The sequence below is a fragment of the Oncorhynchus mykiss genome, chromosome 21, assembly GCF_013265735.2.
Source record: "Oncorhynchus mykiss isolate Arlee chromosome 21, USDA_OmykA_1.1, whole genome shotgun sequence".
Taxonomy (NCBI): Eukaryota; Metazoa; Chordata; class Actinopteri; order Salmoniformes; family Salmonidae; genus Oncorhynchus; species Oncorhynchus mykiss.
Genome location: NC_048585.1, coordinates 52,348,490 through 52,365,211, shown reverse-complemented (window position 1 = coordinate 52,365,211; position 16,722 = coordinate 52,348,490). Strand labels below are relative to the sequence as shown.

The window sequence follows — 16,722 nt, the reverse complement described above, 5'->3', positions numbered from 1 at the left end:
GTGTTGAACGTTGTGAGCTTAGATGACTCTTCTGTGGGCATGATAGCCCAGTACCTGATCAGGCGTCCATGACACTGAATTAGCGTGCTCCAGCTAGCTTGTGCGTGTTGCCATCAAGTATTGGTAAATGATAATGGGGGTGTTTGATAGCCTCTCTTGGGTCGAGACATACTCTGAGCTTGCCTGTGTGTGGTTTCTCCACCACCACGGTTTTGTAACCTTGGTGACTATGTCAGATTGCTCAATGCTCTCCAACTCTTTCTTCATACGGGCGTGGAGAGCAAGGGGAATATTTCTCAGTGGGTAGACCACAAGGGTTGTGTGTAGGTCAAGGTGAATGGTACATTCTCCTGGGAATAGTCCTATTACTGTGAAAACATCAGCAAACTCCTCCAGTACATGTTCTGTCTCTACTGGTGCTGTCACTGATCAAACTAGCTTGATGAGGTCCATGTCTAAACATGCTTTAAGACCTAGCACTGCAGGTGCTCTAGTGTCAACAACGTAAAAGTCCAACATCATGTCACTTTCCTTGTATTTGCATTTATTGCATTTATGTGCATTTACTGGGAGCTGTTCACCATAACCAGTCCGTCTGCGCGTGGTGGGCTGTAGCTCGCACTCAGATGTCAAGCTGCGGTACCTATTCAGAGGAATAATGTTTACTTGTGCACCAGTGTCTAGTTTGAACTTTAGCTCTGTGCCTTGTGTTCCTATCTCAAGGTCAGCAAAGGCTTGCTCTGTCTCTGACATTTAATTTTTCTGTCACTGAATCAATAAATAGTTCATCAGCATTTGACTCTGATTGACATTTCATCTTCACTCACTGCGTGTAGTTTTTCCACGGTAAGCTCTGCACACTTTTGCGTGATTCCAAGTGATTCCATTTTCCACATTTAGTACACTGTTTTCCTTTAGCTGGGGAATTTCCCTGTTCGCCATGCACTTTGTATTCACAATATCCACAAGTTTTGTGGCGTTTTGTGTCTATGTCGCTCTGTTTTGGAGTTTATGTCTCTCTCCGGATGTGTGCTTTGATGTTTGCCTGACTGCATGCACTGCTTATTCACGTGATATGTGAACGTTTGGGGCGGCAGGTAGCCTAGTGGTTAGAACGTTGGGCCAGTAACCGAATCCCCGAGCTGACAATGTGAAAATCTGTCATTCACAAGCAGACGCAGCTCAGTCACAAACTGTTCAAACGATTCGCTAGCTCCCTGTACTTTCTCATGGAATTTGTACCTGGCGTAAATCGTCTTGGTCTTCGGCACAACATATGCTTCAAAACGATCGCTGTATGTTTTCAGTACCTTTGATTCAGCCTCGGTAAGTGTCCATGTGTTGTAAATATCTCTCCCTTTTTCATCGATCCAGAGGAGCAAGTAGCTGCATTGTCCCTCTTCTCCTGTCCTTCAGAGGATCAGTGAACATTAGCTCCACATGCTGTTTGTACTTACGCCATGCATCATAAGTTTGTAGACTCCCAGTCCATTCGAGGTGAAGGAACTCCAGCAAAATCTTTTAGTCCTTTTACTCTGACACCATGCCTTGTTTGACACACTTTGTACAAAATAATAAAATGCAGTACGACAGGATATTTCTTGACGTAGCTCTTTATTAGCTAGCTATAACTGGCATGTTCCCGTGTCTCATACTATGATCAACTGACCATGACCTCACCCCCTGGGTGGTCTTAACCAATCATAGCACAGTATGATACGGCGGTAAAATGCATCCAATTACAATTCAGTATGTTTATACATATGAATATTACATCAGTGATGGCTCTAGGGTGAAATGTTGACATTCATCACGAATTTCCTGCAATCATCACAAATGCTAATGTTTTCTGTGAACGTAGCTTTTTGTATACCCTCACTATTTTTGTCCTTGATTAAAGGTCGGGTGGGGTTGTTTTGCTACCCAGGACCCACGGCCAGCAGTGTTGCTGGGTGGAGATGGCTGGAAGCAGAGTGGGGTAATGGAGGAGAGGAGAGGAGACAAGACGAGACGAGAGGAGAGTAGCAGAAGCCAGCTGAGAGAGAGAGACAATTTCACGGTTGCACGTTACCTCCTAATGACAGAATTGTGACTCATCTCCATCTGTCACTCAATCATCTCCAGCCAATCAACGTTCGTCCCTCGTCGGCTCGGATTGCATCAGGCTCTCCCATTTGCACTCATAGCACAATTAAGAGCGTAATCACATTTTCAGCAGTTGGGGTAAAGGAAAAGTCGCAGGGCGAGTTTTTATTTTCATTATGTTTTCAATATGTGATCAAGGATAGTGTATGTAGTGGCAGTAATTTGATTTGTGTATGAAGGGGACTTCCCAATGCAATCGAATGGCTTTCCTTTGAGTTGAGTTACTGTGATTAGGACTTACTGGCTGTTTCCTCAGAGAGGTCTGTAGTACTAAGCCTTTCACATAGGCTGTTTGGCTGGGAGCCATGTGTGAAAGACAGCGGGTGCTCACTTGATATGTTTGGGCCAGAACTCACTCACTCTCTCTCTCTCTCTCTCTCTCTCTCTCTCTCTCTCTCTCTCTCTCTCTCTCTCTCTCTCTCTCTCTCTCTCTCTCTCTCTCTCTCTCTCTCTCTCTCTCTCTCTCATATGGTGGAACATGTTGAAGCCTCTTGATATCCTGCTCAGGCTCTGGCTCACTGTTAGTCTGACACCCTGTGCCTCTGCCAAGATAATACAAACACATGCACATACACGGACAATTTCTCCTTATGTTATTTTGGAGTGTTTCAGAGTGCAAAGTTACAAAGAGGGGGCCAGCTGTGTGACAAACAGCTGTGCTCCTTGGCCCTTGCCACCCCTCTGTCGCTGCGGCACTTCCACCTCTCCTCCTCTTCTGACCATCGCCCCACTTCAGGATATTTATAATGTTGCCTCTGCTCCAGCAAGCGGTCAGGGAGAGAGGGAAGGAGAGAAGGAGGCAGAGAACCCTGGGGATGAGATGATTTGGTATGCACTATCAACACAGGCCTGTTTCATTGGGCAGCCTTTTCTGTCTAATGCATCATGGGTAGTGGAACAAAAAAAAGGAGGGAGGTCACTGGCAGGAATCAGCCCAAATAGATAAATAAAACATGCACTATGTTCCTGTGACTGGAGTCACAGTCTCTATTAAGAGACGATAGAGGACAATGTTGTACTCGGAATGGGTGGTTGGCTGTTGGTCTGTTGTAAGCTGGGTGGAGGGATGAGTCACTGTATTAGCTGTTGGTCTGTTGTAAGCTGGGTGGTGGGATGAGTCACTGTATTAGCTGTTGGTCTGTTGTAAGCTGGGTGGTTGGCTGTTAGTCTGTTGTAAGCTGGGTGGAGGGATGAGTCACTGTATTAGCTGTTAGTCAGTTGTAAGCTGGGTGGAGGGATGAGTCACTGTATTAGCTGTTAGTCAGTTGTAAGCTTGGTGGTGGGATGAGTCACTGTATTAGCTGTTAGTCTGTTGTAAGCTGGGTGGAGGGATGAGTCACTGTATTAGCTGTTAGTCAGTTGTAAGCTGGGTGGAGGGATGAGTCACTGTATTAGCTGTTAGTCAGTTGTAAGCTTGGTGGTGGGATGAGTCACTGTATTAGCTGTTGGTCTGTTGTAAGCTGGGTGGTGGGATGAGTCACTGTATTAGCTGTTGGTCTGTTGTAAGCTGGGTGGAGGGATGAGTCACTGTATTAGCTGTTGGTCTGCTGTAAGCTGGGTGGAGGGGTGAGTCACTGTATTAGCTGTTGGTCTGCTGTAAGCTGGGTGGAGGGATGAGTCACTGTATTAGCTGTTGGTCTGCTGTAAGCTGGGTGGAGGGATGAGTCACTGTATTAGCTGTGGTCAGTTGTAAGCTGGGTGGAGGGATGGATTGTTGTTTGAGTTTTGTGGCGTAGTCGGTTAATTGACTAGATTGGTACATTGATTGAGTCTTCCCTCAGTGAATTGCTACCACTCTATCAATGATATCTGCTATTCCATACAATTTACCTTATTTTAACGCCCAAAATACGCAATACTTCTAGGTCCAATGTAGTGTGAATACCATTGTAAAGCACAATTTCTCCCCTTTCTAGCAAAATCAATGATGAGACCTTCATGCTGACCGTCTTTGCATGATTGAAGAAAGCAAACAGCTCTGTTGGGTCTTTTTAAAAATGGCGGGTGGGGAAGTGAAACCTACTGCGTGATAGTGAAAGGGGGAGATATGTCTAGTTGGGAAACAGCTTTTTTTCACCCGATCTGTCCAACTTATCACCTCTAAAATGTAAATAAAACCCTATAAAGAGTTTATATAATGTGTCATTACATACCTGTTTGAAGGTTTGTGTGGAACTTGAATGGGTTTTTTAGGGCGGCTCTAAAGTGATCTTCAGAAGTAAACAGCGGCTGTCGCAGCTTTTGAGCGCCGTGATGGCTGCAGTGATGACGCAAAAAATGAATGCATTCAGTTGTACAACTGACCAGGTATCCCCTTTAACCCTGACCCTGTCCTTTTCTTGTTTTTAATCTGCAAGAGAAGCGCCACACCTGGTGGAAAGAGGCTGTATGACACAGAATGAGTGGCATAATGAATGCTCTACGTTATGTCATGACACGTCACAATTTATCGTACAGCGTCAGAGGGGTCCGTTTTTAAAAAACTTTTCTCCAATACTATCGGGCCGTTACCATGTCAATCAACGCTTGAATAGAAACGTAGTTCACACCCCGGATGTTGATGCCAACACAGTCACTACAGTCCCATTAGTTTTCCTTGTAGCCTCGTTTGAATGCCGCGGTTGCAAAATTGTACGGAATGGATTTAGTCACCATAAGGATATCTCTTACAAATCTCCTACCTGGTGACTTGTTCCCTGAGACTAGAAGATTACCAGAGAGAACAAAAGAAAATTGACTCCTTAAATGTTTACCAATGCTGTTGCGGTAAATGATGGTTGACTCCATTGCTATCGACCTTCGAGTCTGACTCACAAGTGTTTTGACTAAACTGTTCTAATCATCAGTGAGGATTAGAAATGTTCTGTTCAAGACATATCATTTGTCAGCAGGGTGGCTTCTTACCAATACCTCAAGAAGTTGATTCTGTGTACTTCTCAGTTGCTCTGAGAAAATGTCAGGTCAATCAAAACATCCTATTATGTGTGTATAGCTGCGTATGTGTTTTGTAAGAAATCTCAATATTCATTTTCCAGGAAATCTGTGGCCTTGCAATTGTATGGCTGTCCCAATGAAGGCTGCCTGGTGTTTAACTGGAGAACGATTGGACTTGAGAACCTGGACCTAGAAGTGATTCATTCAGCCAAGTTAAAGCTGATTGGACAAGAGCAGCAGATGGTCATTGTAGCCCTACAATGGAAATGCCCTTCTTTTCACTGGAACATAGGTTAATTAAGGTTCCTATATTAAGCAAGTTCGGTCCTTTTTTCTTCATAGCTTATCCTCTGTGTTTTTTTTGCAAGGTTATTTAGCAGTTAAACTAAAGGCTATCTTATTCCCACTGTTTAGCCAACAGTGGTCGTGGTATAATGTTGTATGTTATTCTGCCAGTGGTAAGAATATACCAAGCTACAGTAAGTGAAACAGGAGCAGTTCTTTGAATTTGAGGCTGTGATCATATCAGACATTAAAACGGATTCTGACATTTCTGAAATGTTCATGGATAGAACATACTACCCTTTTTGTTATCAGTTATTTATACGCGACACCTTGACTAATAGGACTGCTGTTTAACCATTCGCGGCTTTGACAATAGTGTGAACAAAGATCTTTTGATGCTGTAACGGTGTCCTGCCGGCTTGAGAGAAGCACATATCAAGCCCACATCTACAGTTTGTTTAAAGTTGGTTCTGGCTGAAGTAATTTCGTCAGCACTTGGGATGTATCGTTGTAAACTGCTGGATTTCTGTCGGAAAGCTGTTATTGTGTTCAGATGGGACTCGGATAGACTACAATGTTAGCTGTTGCTGTGTGTGGTCGACATAGTTTGACTCCAAAACTGTGAAGCCCTTTGAAATGATTGGACTCCTGTTTTGGCTCAAATTTGTTTATCCCTGATTTCAGGAACATTGTATTTTGGATGTTTGTCACTTACTGCATCTGTGCCGGTGTATATAGTCTTCTGTTCCTGGCAACGAAACGAATGTTCTTCTCTCTTTGTGTTTTTACACTTATCACTGACCCGTTCTGTTAGAGACCTTGGATCTCCAAGAGCAGAAAAGATTTATACCGTAGGCAAAGAATTCAGTTAAATCTCAAGCCTGCCAAACAGTTACTATGTGTATGTTCCATAAGTACTTCAGTGAGAAAAAAAAAGCATTTGTGTGAGCAATGGCCTACGAGGGTTGCACCGAATGAAATGCTTCTTTTTTTCTACCCCCCCCCACATCAAGAAGTGTTTGCTTGTTTTTTCGTTATCTTCTCTCTCTTTCTCTCTCTCTCTCTTTTTTTTGTTTTACCTTTGAGTTGAATCTCTGACATCCGAGTCTGCCCCAGGATGTCTGTCACAAACTGCAGTCCAACGTTGTGACAATGTTTTTTCCCCTCCCGTTACCTTTTATGACCTTTTTTCCTTTGTTTTCTTTTTTTCTGTTCTTTCCTTCAAGGTCTGGCGCACCTGACGTTAAACAACCAAGGTATGGGTTCATTCCTTTTTTTGGTTCTTTTTTTCCGAGGAAAAAGTACTCCTCTGCCCAACCTCTCCTCTTCTTCACTCCTCCTCTTTCCTCACCACCCCACATTTCCCTACCTCCATTTTCCTTAACCCGTCCTCCTAACCCATCTACTCATCCCATGGCACCCCCCAATTCTCTCACACTCTTCCCCACTCATTTCTCATTGTTTTGGTTGTGCTTCCTGCCATATCCTTCCTTGTGCTCTCTGTGCCTCCACACTGTCCGTCCCACCCTTGTCCTGTCCTTCTGGCTCATCTGGAACCACCCTGACCTACGACCTCCCGGGCTGCAGGTAACGCTTTTCTGCTCTCCCTTCTGCTTGGGTTTTCAAAAAAGTGTCTACAGGAAAAAAAACAGTTTGTCAAGTGTTAGCTGTATGTTACCCCTCTTAGTAATGCAACAAAGTTGTTGTTGAATGGCACAGAGTTTTCTATCACCACTCTGCTGTCATTCTCATTGTTTGGCACCCTGATCTGTTATGATTAGGTTTTTAGATGTTAAGCTTAGACAGACTGCAAGCTATTTGAAATGTTAACCTGGAAAGAATGTCTTGTGAATTATGTATGAAGAAAAGACTGTCTGAAAAGCGATGAGATTGAACTGTGCTGCTATGGACATGTTATGGTCTCCAATGGAACTGCTCTGACTCAATATTACTCTCAACCACGACCAAGCAGATATAGTGGCACAACCTTTATCCTTCTATTCAATCACATTCATTAGAGCATTTCACTCTTCACACAGCCAACCTTTTCTGCCCTGTTTATACAGACACTCGGTTGCTCTGTCGTCTCCTGACGTGAACCTACCAAGAATGGCGGGAGAGGGAAAGTTCATGGGAGAGAGAGATTCAAGCAGGCAGGGATAGGTTGGGGAGCACACTGACCTTTACTAGAATAGAGAGAACGGTCTAGCTAGCTCCTATCGACTCCCTTTCCTCTCCCCCTTCGACCTCCATCACTGATGCACTGGGATCCAAATAGGATTTCTAAAACTCCCTCTCCTGGGGTGCATTGTAAAAGTCATTCCTCAATTCCTTGTGTCTACTCTGAAGGATCTTTTGATCCAATGCTCTCCTCGCTTCCCTCTGCCATTTGAGGAGGCGGCGAGGGGAGAGGAGAGGATGCGAAGATTCTAGGAAAGACATTTGAGATTCACCTCTATTCTCTTTAAACACATACAGGTTCCTATATCAAACAACTTACATGTCTGGAACACCTCCCCTTTAAAGACTCCTTATCGTGCGTTCATAACCAAGTGAGAAGGTGGCATTTAGCACGTACTGTACGATATCTGGATGTGGATAAATTAGAATACTTTTCTGGTGTCAAACCTTATATGAAAACATGATACACATTTTAAGAGCTGAGAAACAGGTTTTTCAAATGATATGACACACAATAGCACCACATCAAATCAATTGTAATCAGTCAAGAAAAAACACCAGCGAAAATGTGTATCTTATTCAAAAATCCACACTTTACTCCCAAACATCTGCCATTTACAAAACGTTCTAATTATGATAGTAAAAAACTTGGAGCATATTTAGTCAGTAAGGGTTGATCATCTGAAATCGGAATAGAAATACGTTTTACTGTGAATGGGTTGCAAATGTCTTAGTGACTGATACTATTTTTCTCTAATTCTATGACAATTTCTTATCTGGATAGTATTTTAAACATAAATCTGCAACGAAACAAATTACAAATGGCATTAAGTCTTACATATAAGAAAACACATAAACAAGTAACATAGTATTAATAAAACAAGAACTATATTGAAAACATAATCTTAGGGAAATAAATTCTCTCATTCAAAGCTGAAAATAAAGACACATTTAAAGACTCGTTAGCTCTATTACATGTCTGGTACACCTCCCCTTTAAAGACTCATTGGCTCCCTTACATGTCTGCAACAGCTCCCCTTTAAAGACTCCTTGGCTCCCTTGCTTGTCTGGAACAGCTCCCCTTTACAATCTAAGCTAGATGCCCTCAATCTCACACAAATTATCAATGAACCTACCAGGTACAACCCTAAATCTGTAAACACGGGCACCCTTATAGACATCATCCTTACCAACCTGCCCTCTAAATACACCTCTGCTGTCTTCAACCAGGATCTCAGCGATCACTGCCTCATTGCCTGCGTCCATAATGGGTCTGCAGTCAAACTACCACCTCTCATCACTGTCAAACGCTCCCTAAAACACTTCAGCAAGCAGGCCTTTCTAATCGACCTGGTCCGGGTAACCTGGAAGGATATTGACCTCATTTTGTCAGTAGAAGATGCCTGGTTATTCTTTAAAAATGCTTTCCTCACCATCTTAAATAAGCATGCCCCATTCAAACAATGTAGAACCAGGAACAGATATAGCCCTTGGTTCACTCCAGACCTGACTGCCCTTGACCAACTCAAAAATATCCTGTGGCGTACTGCATTAGCATTAAATAACTCCCACGATACGCAACCTTTCAGGGAAGTTAGGAACCAATATACACAGGCAGTCAGGAGAGCAAAGGCTAGCTTTTTCAAACAGAAATTTGCATCCTGTAGCAAAACTCCAAAAAGTTCTGGGAAACTGTAAAGTCCATGGAGAATAAGAGCACCTCCTCCTAGCTGTCCACTGCACTGAGGCTAGGAAACAGTGTCACCACTGATAAATCCAAGATAATTGAGAATTTCCATAAGCATTTTTCTACAGCTGGCCATGCTTTCCACCTGGCTACCCCTACCCCAGTCAACAGCCCTGCACCCCCCACAGCAACTTGCCCCCATTCTCCTTCACCCAAATCCAGATAGCTGATGTTCTGAAAGAGTTGCAAAATCTGGACCCCTACAGATCAACTGGGCTAGACAATCTGGACCCTCTCTTTCTAAAATTATCCACCGCAATTGTTGCAACCCCTATTACTAACCTTTTCAACCTCTCTTTCGTATCATCTGAGATTCCCAAAGATTGGAAAGCTGCTGAGGGCATTCCCCTCTTCAAAGGGGGAGACACTCTAGACCCAAACTGTTACAGACCTATATCCATCCTACCCTGCCTTTCTAAGGTCTTCAAAAGCCAAGTTAACAAACAGATCACCGACCATTTCGAATCCCACCATACCTTCTCTGCTATGCAATCTGGTTTCCAAGCTGGTCATGGGTTCACCTCAGCCACGCTCAAGGTCCTAAACGATATCATAACCGTCATCGATAAAAGACAATACTGTGAAGCCGTATTCATCGACCTGGCCAAGGCTTTCGACACTGTCAATCACAGCATTCTTATCGGCAGACTCAACAGCCTTGGTTTCTCAAATGACTGCCTCGCCTGGTTCACCAGCTACTTATCAGACAGAGTTCAGTGTGTCAAATCGGAGGGCCTGTTGTCCGGACCTCTGGCAGTATCTATGGGGGTGCCACAGGGTTCAAATCTCGAGCCGACTCTTTTCTCTGTATACATCAATGTTGTCGCTCTTGCTGCTGGTGATTCTCTGATCCACCTCTACGCAGACGACACCATTCTGTATACTTCTGGCCCTTCTTTGGACACTGTGTTAGCTAACCTCCAGACAAGCTTCAATGCCATACAACACTCCTTCCGTGGCCTCCAACTGCTCTTAAATGCAATTCAAACTAAATGCATGCTCTTCAACCGATCGCTGCCCGCACCTGCCCGCCCGTCCAGCATCACTACTCTGGATGGTTCTGACTTAGAATATGTGGACAATTACAAATACGTAGGTGTCTGGTTAGACTGGAAACTCTCCTTCCAGACTCACATTAAGCATCTCCAATGCAAAATTAAATAGAGAATCTGCTTTCTTATTTCGCAACAAAGCATCCTTCACTCATACTGCCAAAAATACCCTCGTAAAACTGACCATCCTACCGATCCTTGACTTTGGCGATGTCATTTAGAAAATAGCCTCCAACACTCTACTCATCAAATTGGATGCAGTCTATCACAGTGCCATCCGTTTTGTCACCAAGCCCCATATACTACCCACTACTGCGACCTGTATGCTCTCATTGGCTGGCCCTCGCTTCATATTCGTCGCCAAACCCACTGGCTCCAGGTCATTGCTAGATCTTTGCTAGGTAAACCCCCACCTTATCTCAGCTCACTGGTCACCATAGCAACACCCACCTGTAACACGTGCTCCAGCAGGTATATTTCACTGGTCACCCCCAAAGCCTATTCCTCATTTGGCCGCCTTTCCTTCCAGTTCTCTGGTGCCAATGACTGGAATGAATTGCAAAAATCACTGAAGCTGGAGACTCATATCTCCCTCACTAACTTTAAGCATTAACTGTCAGAGCAGCTCACAGATCACTGCTTCTGTACATAGCCCATCTGTAAATAGCCTATCCAACTACCTCATCCGCATATTGTTATATATTTTTTGCTGCTTTGCACCCCAGTGTCTCTACTGGCACATTCATCTTCTGCACATTTATCACTCCAGTGTTTAATTGCTTAATTTTAATTACTTCGCCACTACAGCCTATTTATTGCCCTACCTCTCTAATCTTACCTCATTTCGACACACAGTATATAGATTTTTTCTATTGTGTTATTGACTGTATGTTTGTTTATTCCATGTGTAACTCTGTGTTGGTTGTGTCGCACTACTTTGCTTTATCTTGGCCAGGTCGCAGTTGTAAATGATAACTTGTTCTCAACTGGTCTACCTGGTTAAATAAAGGTGAAATAAAAATAATAAAAAGGATCGTTAGCTCCCTTTCATGTCTGGAACACATCCCCCAAAAAGGCCCATCAGCTCCCTTACAAGTCTGCAACACCTCCCCTTAGACTCCTCTAACTGCCTTGCATGTCTGGAACACTTCGCCTTTAAAGTTCCCTTGTCTCCCTTACATATCTGCAACACCTCCCCTGTAAAGACTCCTTAGCTCCCTTATATATCTACATCACCTTCCCTTTAAAGACTCCTTGTCTCCCTCACATGTCTGCAACATCTCCCCTTTAAAGACTCATTAGCTCCCTTATATATCTACATCACCTTCCCTTTAAAGACTCCTTGTCTCCCTCACATGTCTGCAACATCTCCCCTTTAAAGACTCATTAGCTCCCTTATATATCTACATCACCTTCCCTTTAAAGACTCCTTGTCTCCCTCATGTCTGCAACACCTCCACTTTAAAGACTCCTTGGCTCCCTTACATGTCTGCAACACCTCCCCTTTAAATACTCATTATCTCCCTTACATGTCTGCAACACCTGCCCTTTAATTGGCTCCCTTGCCTGTCTGCAACACCTCCACTTTAAAGACTCATTTGCTCCCTTACATGTCTGCATTAACTCCCCTTTAAAGACTCAATTGCTACCTGACATGTCTGCAACACCTCCCCTTTAAATACACATTTGCTCCCTTACATGTCTGCAACACCTCCCCTTTAAATACTTGTTATCTCCCTTACATGTCTGCAACACCTCCCCCTTAAAGACTTGTTATCTCCCTTACGTGTATGCAACATCTCCCCTTTAAAGACTCCTTTGGTCCCTTACGTGTCTGCAACACCACCCCTTTAAAGACTCCTTTGCTTCCTTACGTGCCTGTAACACCTCCCCTTTAAAGACCCCTTGGCTCCCTTACGTCTGCAACATGTCCCCTTTAAAGACTCCTTGGCTCCCTTACATGTCTGCAACACCTCCCCTTTAAAGACTTGTTATCTCCCTTACATGTATGCAACACCTCCCCTTTAAAGACTAGTTACCTCCCTTACATGTATGTAACACCTCCCCTTTAAAGACCAGTTATCTCCCTTACATGTCAGCAACACCTCCCCTTTTAAAGACTCCTTTGGTCCCTTACGTGCCTGTAACACCTCCCCTTTAAAGACCCCTTGGCTCCCTTACGTCTGCAACATGTCCCCTTTAAAGACTCCTTAGCTCCCTTATATATCTGCAACATCTCCACTTTAAAGACTCCTTGGCTCCCTTACATGTCTACAACACCTCCCCTTTAAAGACTCCTTGTCTCCCGTACATGTCTACAACCCCTCCCCTTAAAAACTCCTCTAACTGCCTTGCTTGTCTGGAACACCTCCCCTTTAAAGACTCCTTGGCTCCCTTACATGTCTGCCTCACCTCCCCTTTAAAGACTATTTGGCTCCCTTGCATGTCTGCAACTCCTCCCCTTAAAGACTCCTCTAACTGCCTTGCATGTCTGGAACACTTCCCCTTTATAGACTCATTAGCTCCCTTACATGTCTGCAACACCTCCCCTTTAAAGACTCCTCTAACTGCGTTGCATGTGCTTGCCCTTGCTGCAGAGGCTAGTTGTGAACAAGAGCTCTGAGATCCTCCTCCATCTCTGGGTCCTTGCCATCCATAATTACAGCTGAAATAGTGCTACTTCATTGTTCCTGTCACTGGGTGACTCAACGGAACACCTATAGCTCCTCTAGACGTCCGCAGTGACCCCCACTGAACCATAATCCCCTAATTTCTATGCAGGTTCGTCTCTGCTTCGGCATGACATTTTCTCCCTCGTACCTTCATTATGTAGGCCTTTTCCTTCTTACAAACTGTTTACTCGGTCCGTGTGGCCTCAGCATGAAAGGTATACACAGTGATAATTGGACACACTTGAGGAATCAAAATGCCGGCATTAAGATATTTCCCACAATCCTGAGCTTAACCTTATCGTCCATGGCTACAGCGTGACTCAGGCATTAGCGATTCCCTTCCGCTGTTCAGAGCATGGCTTTGCATTTGTGTAACCCCTGACCCCGATGAGGAGCAGGAGCGTCTTAACCATCAAGACTGCTGGTGTAAAAAAGGAGGGGAAAAAGAGTAATGTAATAAATAAATAACTGTTAAGAGGGAAGAGGGAGAAGAGAGAGAGAGAGAGGGGAGCGGGAGGGAAGAGAGAGATAGGGAAGAGGGAGGGTGGAGAGAGAGAGGGGAGAGAGAGGAAAAAAGCTGAAAATAGATAGGACCAGGAGAGCTTACTGGAATATGCATGTCACTGACTCTCTCTCTCTCTCTCTCTCTCTCTCTCTCAAAAATAAGGTAGGCAGGCAGAGAAAGGTAGAAGTCTGCACAGTTGTGTTTTTGATCAAACCAGGCCACAGGCGTTCTATTGAGGTCTAATGCATATTCCAAGTAGGGAAATAAAATGTCTCCACCTTTCATCTTTTTTATACATCATTTATTAGGGAAATGGAAGAGAGAGATGCCGTGATAGTTCAAGAAAAAGCCGCTGATCAGACTTTGTGTTATTAAATAAACTTTGGTCTCCCCCGTCCTTTGTATCGATTGGCTGTAGTTAACATGAATACAGTGGTCGTCCCTCGTGAACTGGCAACAGAAACATCTTTAAAGAGCATGATCGATAAGCCTATTTGGCTCAGTCATAAAGCGCCACAGCTTCAGTGACTGACCTGGTTTGCAATTGAAGGCTGAGCCATTTTTCGTCAGCGTCTGCATTTCGACGTTGACTGCGTGGGTGCGTGCCTGTACAGGTGAGTTTGTCGTCTGCCTGTCCGTCTGCGTCTAGCAGAAAAGTCAAAGCGGCATGTAACGGTCACCGGCCGTGCTGGTTGGTGGATCAAAGAGCAGGTGCTTTTCACCTCCCGCCCTGACATCACACAGTCTGTAGAGCCAAGCGAGGAAAATCAATGCCTCACTATGTCACAAACCTGTCCTTCCCAAATATGAAGGGCAAAGCCCACGTTTGGACAGGCTGGTCTCTATTGCCTGACACTGCTCCACCACCACATTGAGACACACCGTCCCCATGAAGTCACACTGTGGCACACACCTCCAATACTGACACTACACTTCGCCCCAATGAAACTACAGATTAACACTGATCTAATTACTGCGCTGTTATAATGCATAGTGGTCAGTGTTTGGTTGCCATGAAAAATTAACTGTTCAACATTACATAAGATAAACAAACGCAGGCCTATTTGATTCAATGCCAAGAGCGCCAAATCATGTGAAATACTCGTAATCTAACCACTGTGCTTCTATTATTCAATATTCTTTCCTAAACGTAGTTTGCAAGTATAATTTTAAAATATAAATATATAATATTTTATTTTAGCAGGAAAGTTCATACATATCACATTCTACATCAGTGTGTTAGAGGGCAGTGACCTGAATCACATATCCACAACCACAGTGTAATTTCATACGTACAGGTCTACTCACATAGGCTACCACAGTAATCTATACTACACGGATGTTCAGCCACCTAAGGAGCCACGTTGCCCTCGAGTGTACTGAGCCAATGTTCATGTGCTCAGACAAGCAGACACACCCCCATGCGCACACACCCCCATGCGCACACACCCCCATGCGTACACACCCCCATGCGCACACACCCCCATGTGCACACACCCCCATGCGCACACACCCCCATGTGCACACACCCCCATGCGCACACATGCCCCGACCCCCACCAGTATAGTCAATAACTCAAATCTCTTCTCAACACCAGTATAGTCAATAACTCAACTCTCTTCTCAACACAATTTCCTTCCCATCTCTTTAAAAAAAAAAAAATCCCAAGTGAGAGGATTGGAAAGAAAAGTTCAAAAACAAATACAAACCTACACATACAGTAAATTATACATACATATATAGTAGGACTAAATTATTGACACTGTTGATAAAGATGAGCAATAAATGACTGGGAAGTGATATTATTTTATACTAATACTATTGGTCAGAGTAAGAGTTTTTGTTTAACTTATAAATAAAGTAGTCAAGAGTTTAGAATTTGGTCCCATATTCCTCTCAAGCAATGACTACGTCATGCCTGTGACTCTGCACTCTTTGTTTCAGATTATTTTGTACCCAATAGAAATTAATGGTAAATAATGTATTGTGTCTTTTTTGAGGCCCTTCATTGGTATTATAAATATGAATATAATATATTTGAAAACACTTCTACATGAATGTGGATGCTAACGTGATTACAGATAGTCCTGAATAAATCCTGAGTAGTGATGAGTGGGAAAGTTACAGAGTTTCAAAGATCACACCCCCAAGACATGGTAAACTCTCACCATTACCAAGCATGTCTTGGGGGTATGATATTTCACAGAAGCCTTGTGCCCATCGGGGGCACAGGGGCACGTGCCCCCTCAGATTGGTCCTGTTATTTATTTAATTTCTTTCTGTAATACTACTAGCCACCTAGCAATTTTATGAAGTTGTCTTTAGCCCAGATATGTTCCCTATCTCCCAAACTCATTACTAGCTACCTAGAAGCCATTTCAGGCTGTGAATCAAGTTAGAGTAGCTAGCTTGTCTAACAATCTTAGCTGGCATGTCTGCTGGTAAGGTTGGCAGACTTTAGAAAATCAAGCAATAACTAAATGTACTGAATAAGACATTCCTTTCAATCTTTTACTAATATTTTAGCAGACAGATCAAGAAGTATGCTTAGATAGGCAGGAAAATAAACATATTTTAGTCATGGCATAATGATTATGGTTCCAAATTGCAGGAAAAAGATGACCTCCCTTACCATCCTCACGGACTTTGTGGCCCTGAGGCATTATGCCCCTGATCTTGGACCGTCTTCAACTTTCTCACTCCACGTTATTCACGATTCATTCAGGAATATCCGTTATCATGTTAGCATCCACATTCATTCAGAAGTGTTTAATAACATTGTATTCTTATTTACCAAAAATAAGTGATTCCAAAATGACACAATCAAATAGATTATTTACCATTAATTTCTATTGGGCACAAAATAATCTGAAACACAACCAAAACCAACTGCAAATGCATCTAGTCACAAGCTTGATGTAGTTATTGTGTGCTAGGAATATGGGACCAAATTCTAAACTATTGATTACTTTATGTATAAGAATCTTTAGGGTAATGAATCATTTTGACCCCTTTTTAAATATTTTTTTGTATTACTTGTTAAAGGTGGCAGGGTAGCCAAGTGGTTAGAGCGTTGGACTAGTAACCGGAAGGTTGCAAGTTCAAACCCCCGAGCTGGCAAGGAATATCAAATCTTTTATGGGTAATAATTAAGTACCTTACTGTGATTGTTTTCAATTGAAATTGTCAACAAGAACCAAA

The 16,722-nt window shown here is 43.4% G+C and overlaps 1 protein-coding gene across 4 annotated transcripts in view; it reads left to right on the top strand.

Moving 5' to 3' along the window:
• The window catches only part of LOC110500696 (neurexin-2), a 1,070,834-nt gene that overhangs the window by 276,021 nt on the left and 778,091 nt on the right, over positions 1 to 16,722 (top strand). For all 4 annotated transcript variants that reach the window (XM_036958142.1, XM_036958143.1, XM_036958144.1 and 1 more), the window contains exon 4: positions 6,591 to 6,620. In XM_036958142.1, the coding sequence (XP_036814037.1) occupies positions 6,591 to 6,620 (30 nt within the window). The remainder of the gene's footprint in view (positions 1 to 6,590; positions 6,621 to 16,722) is intronic.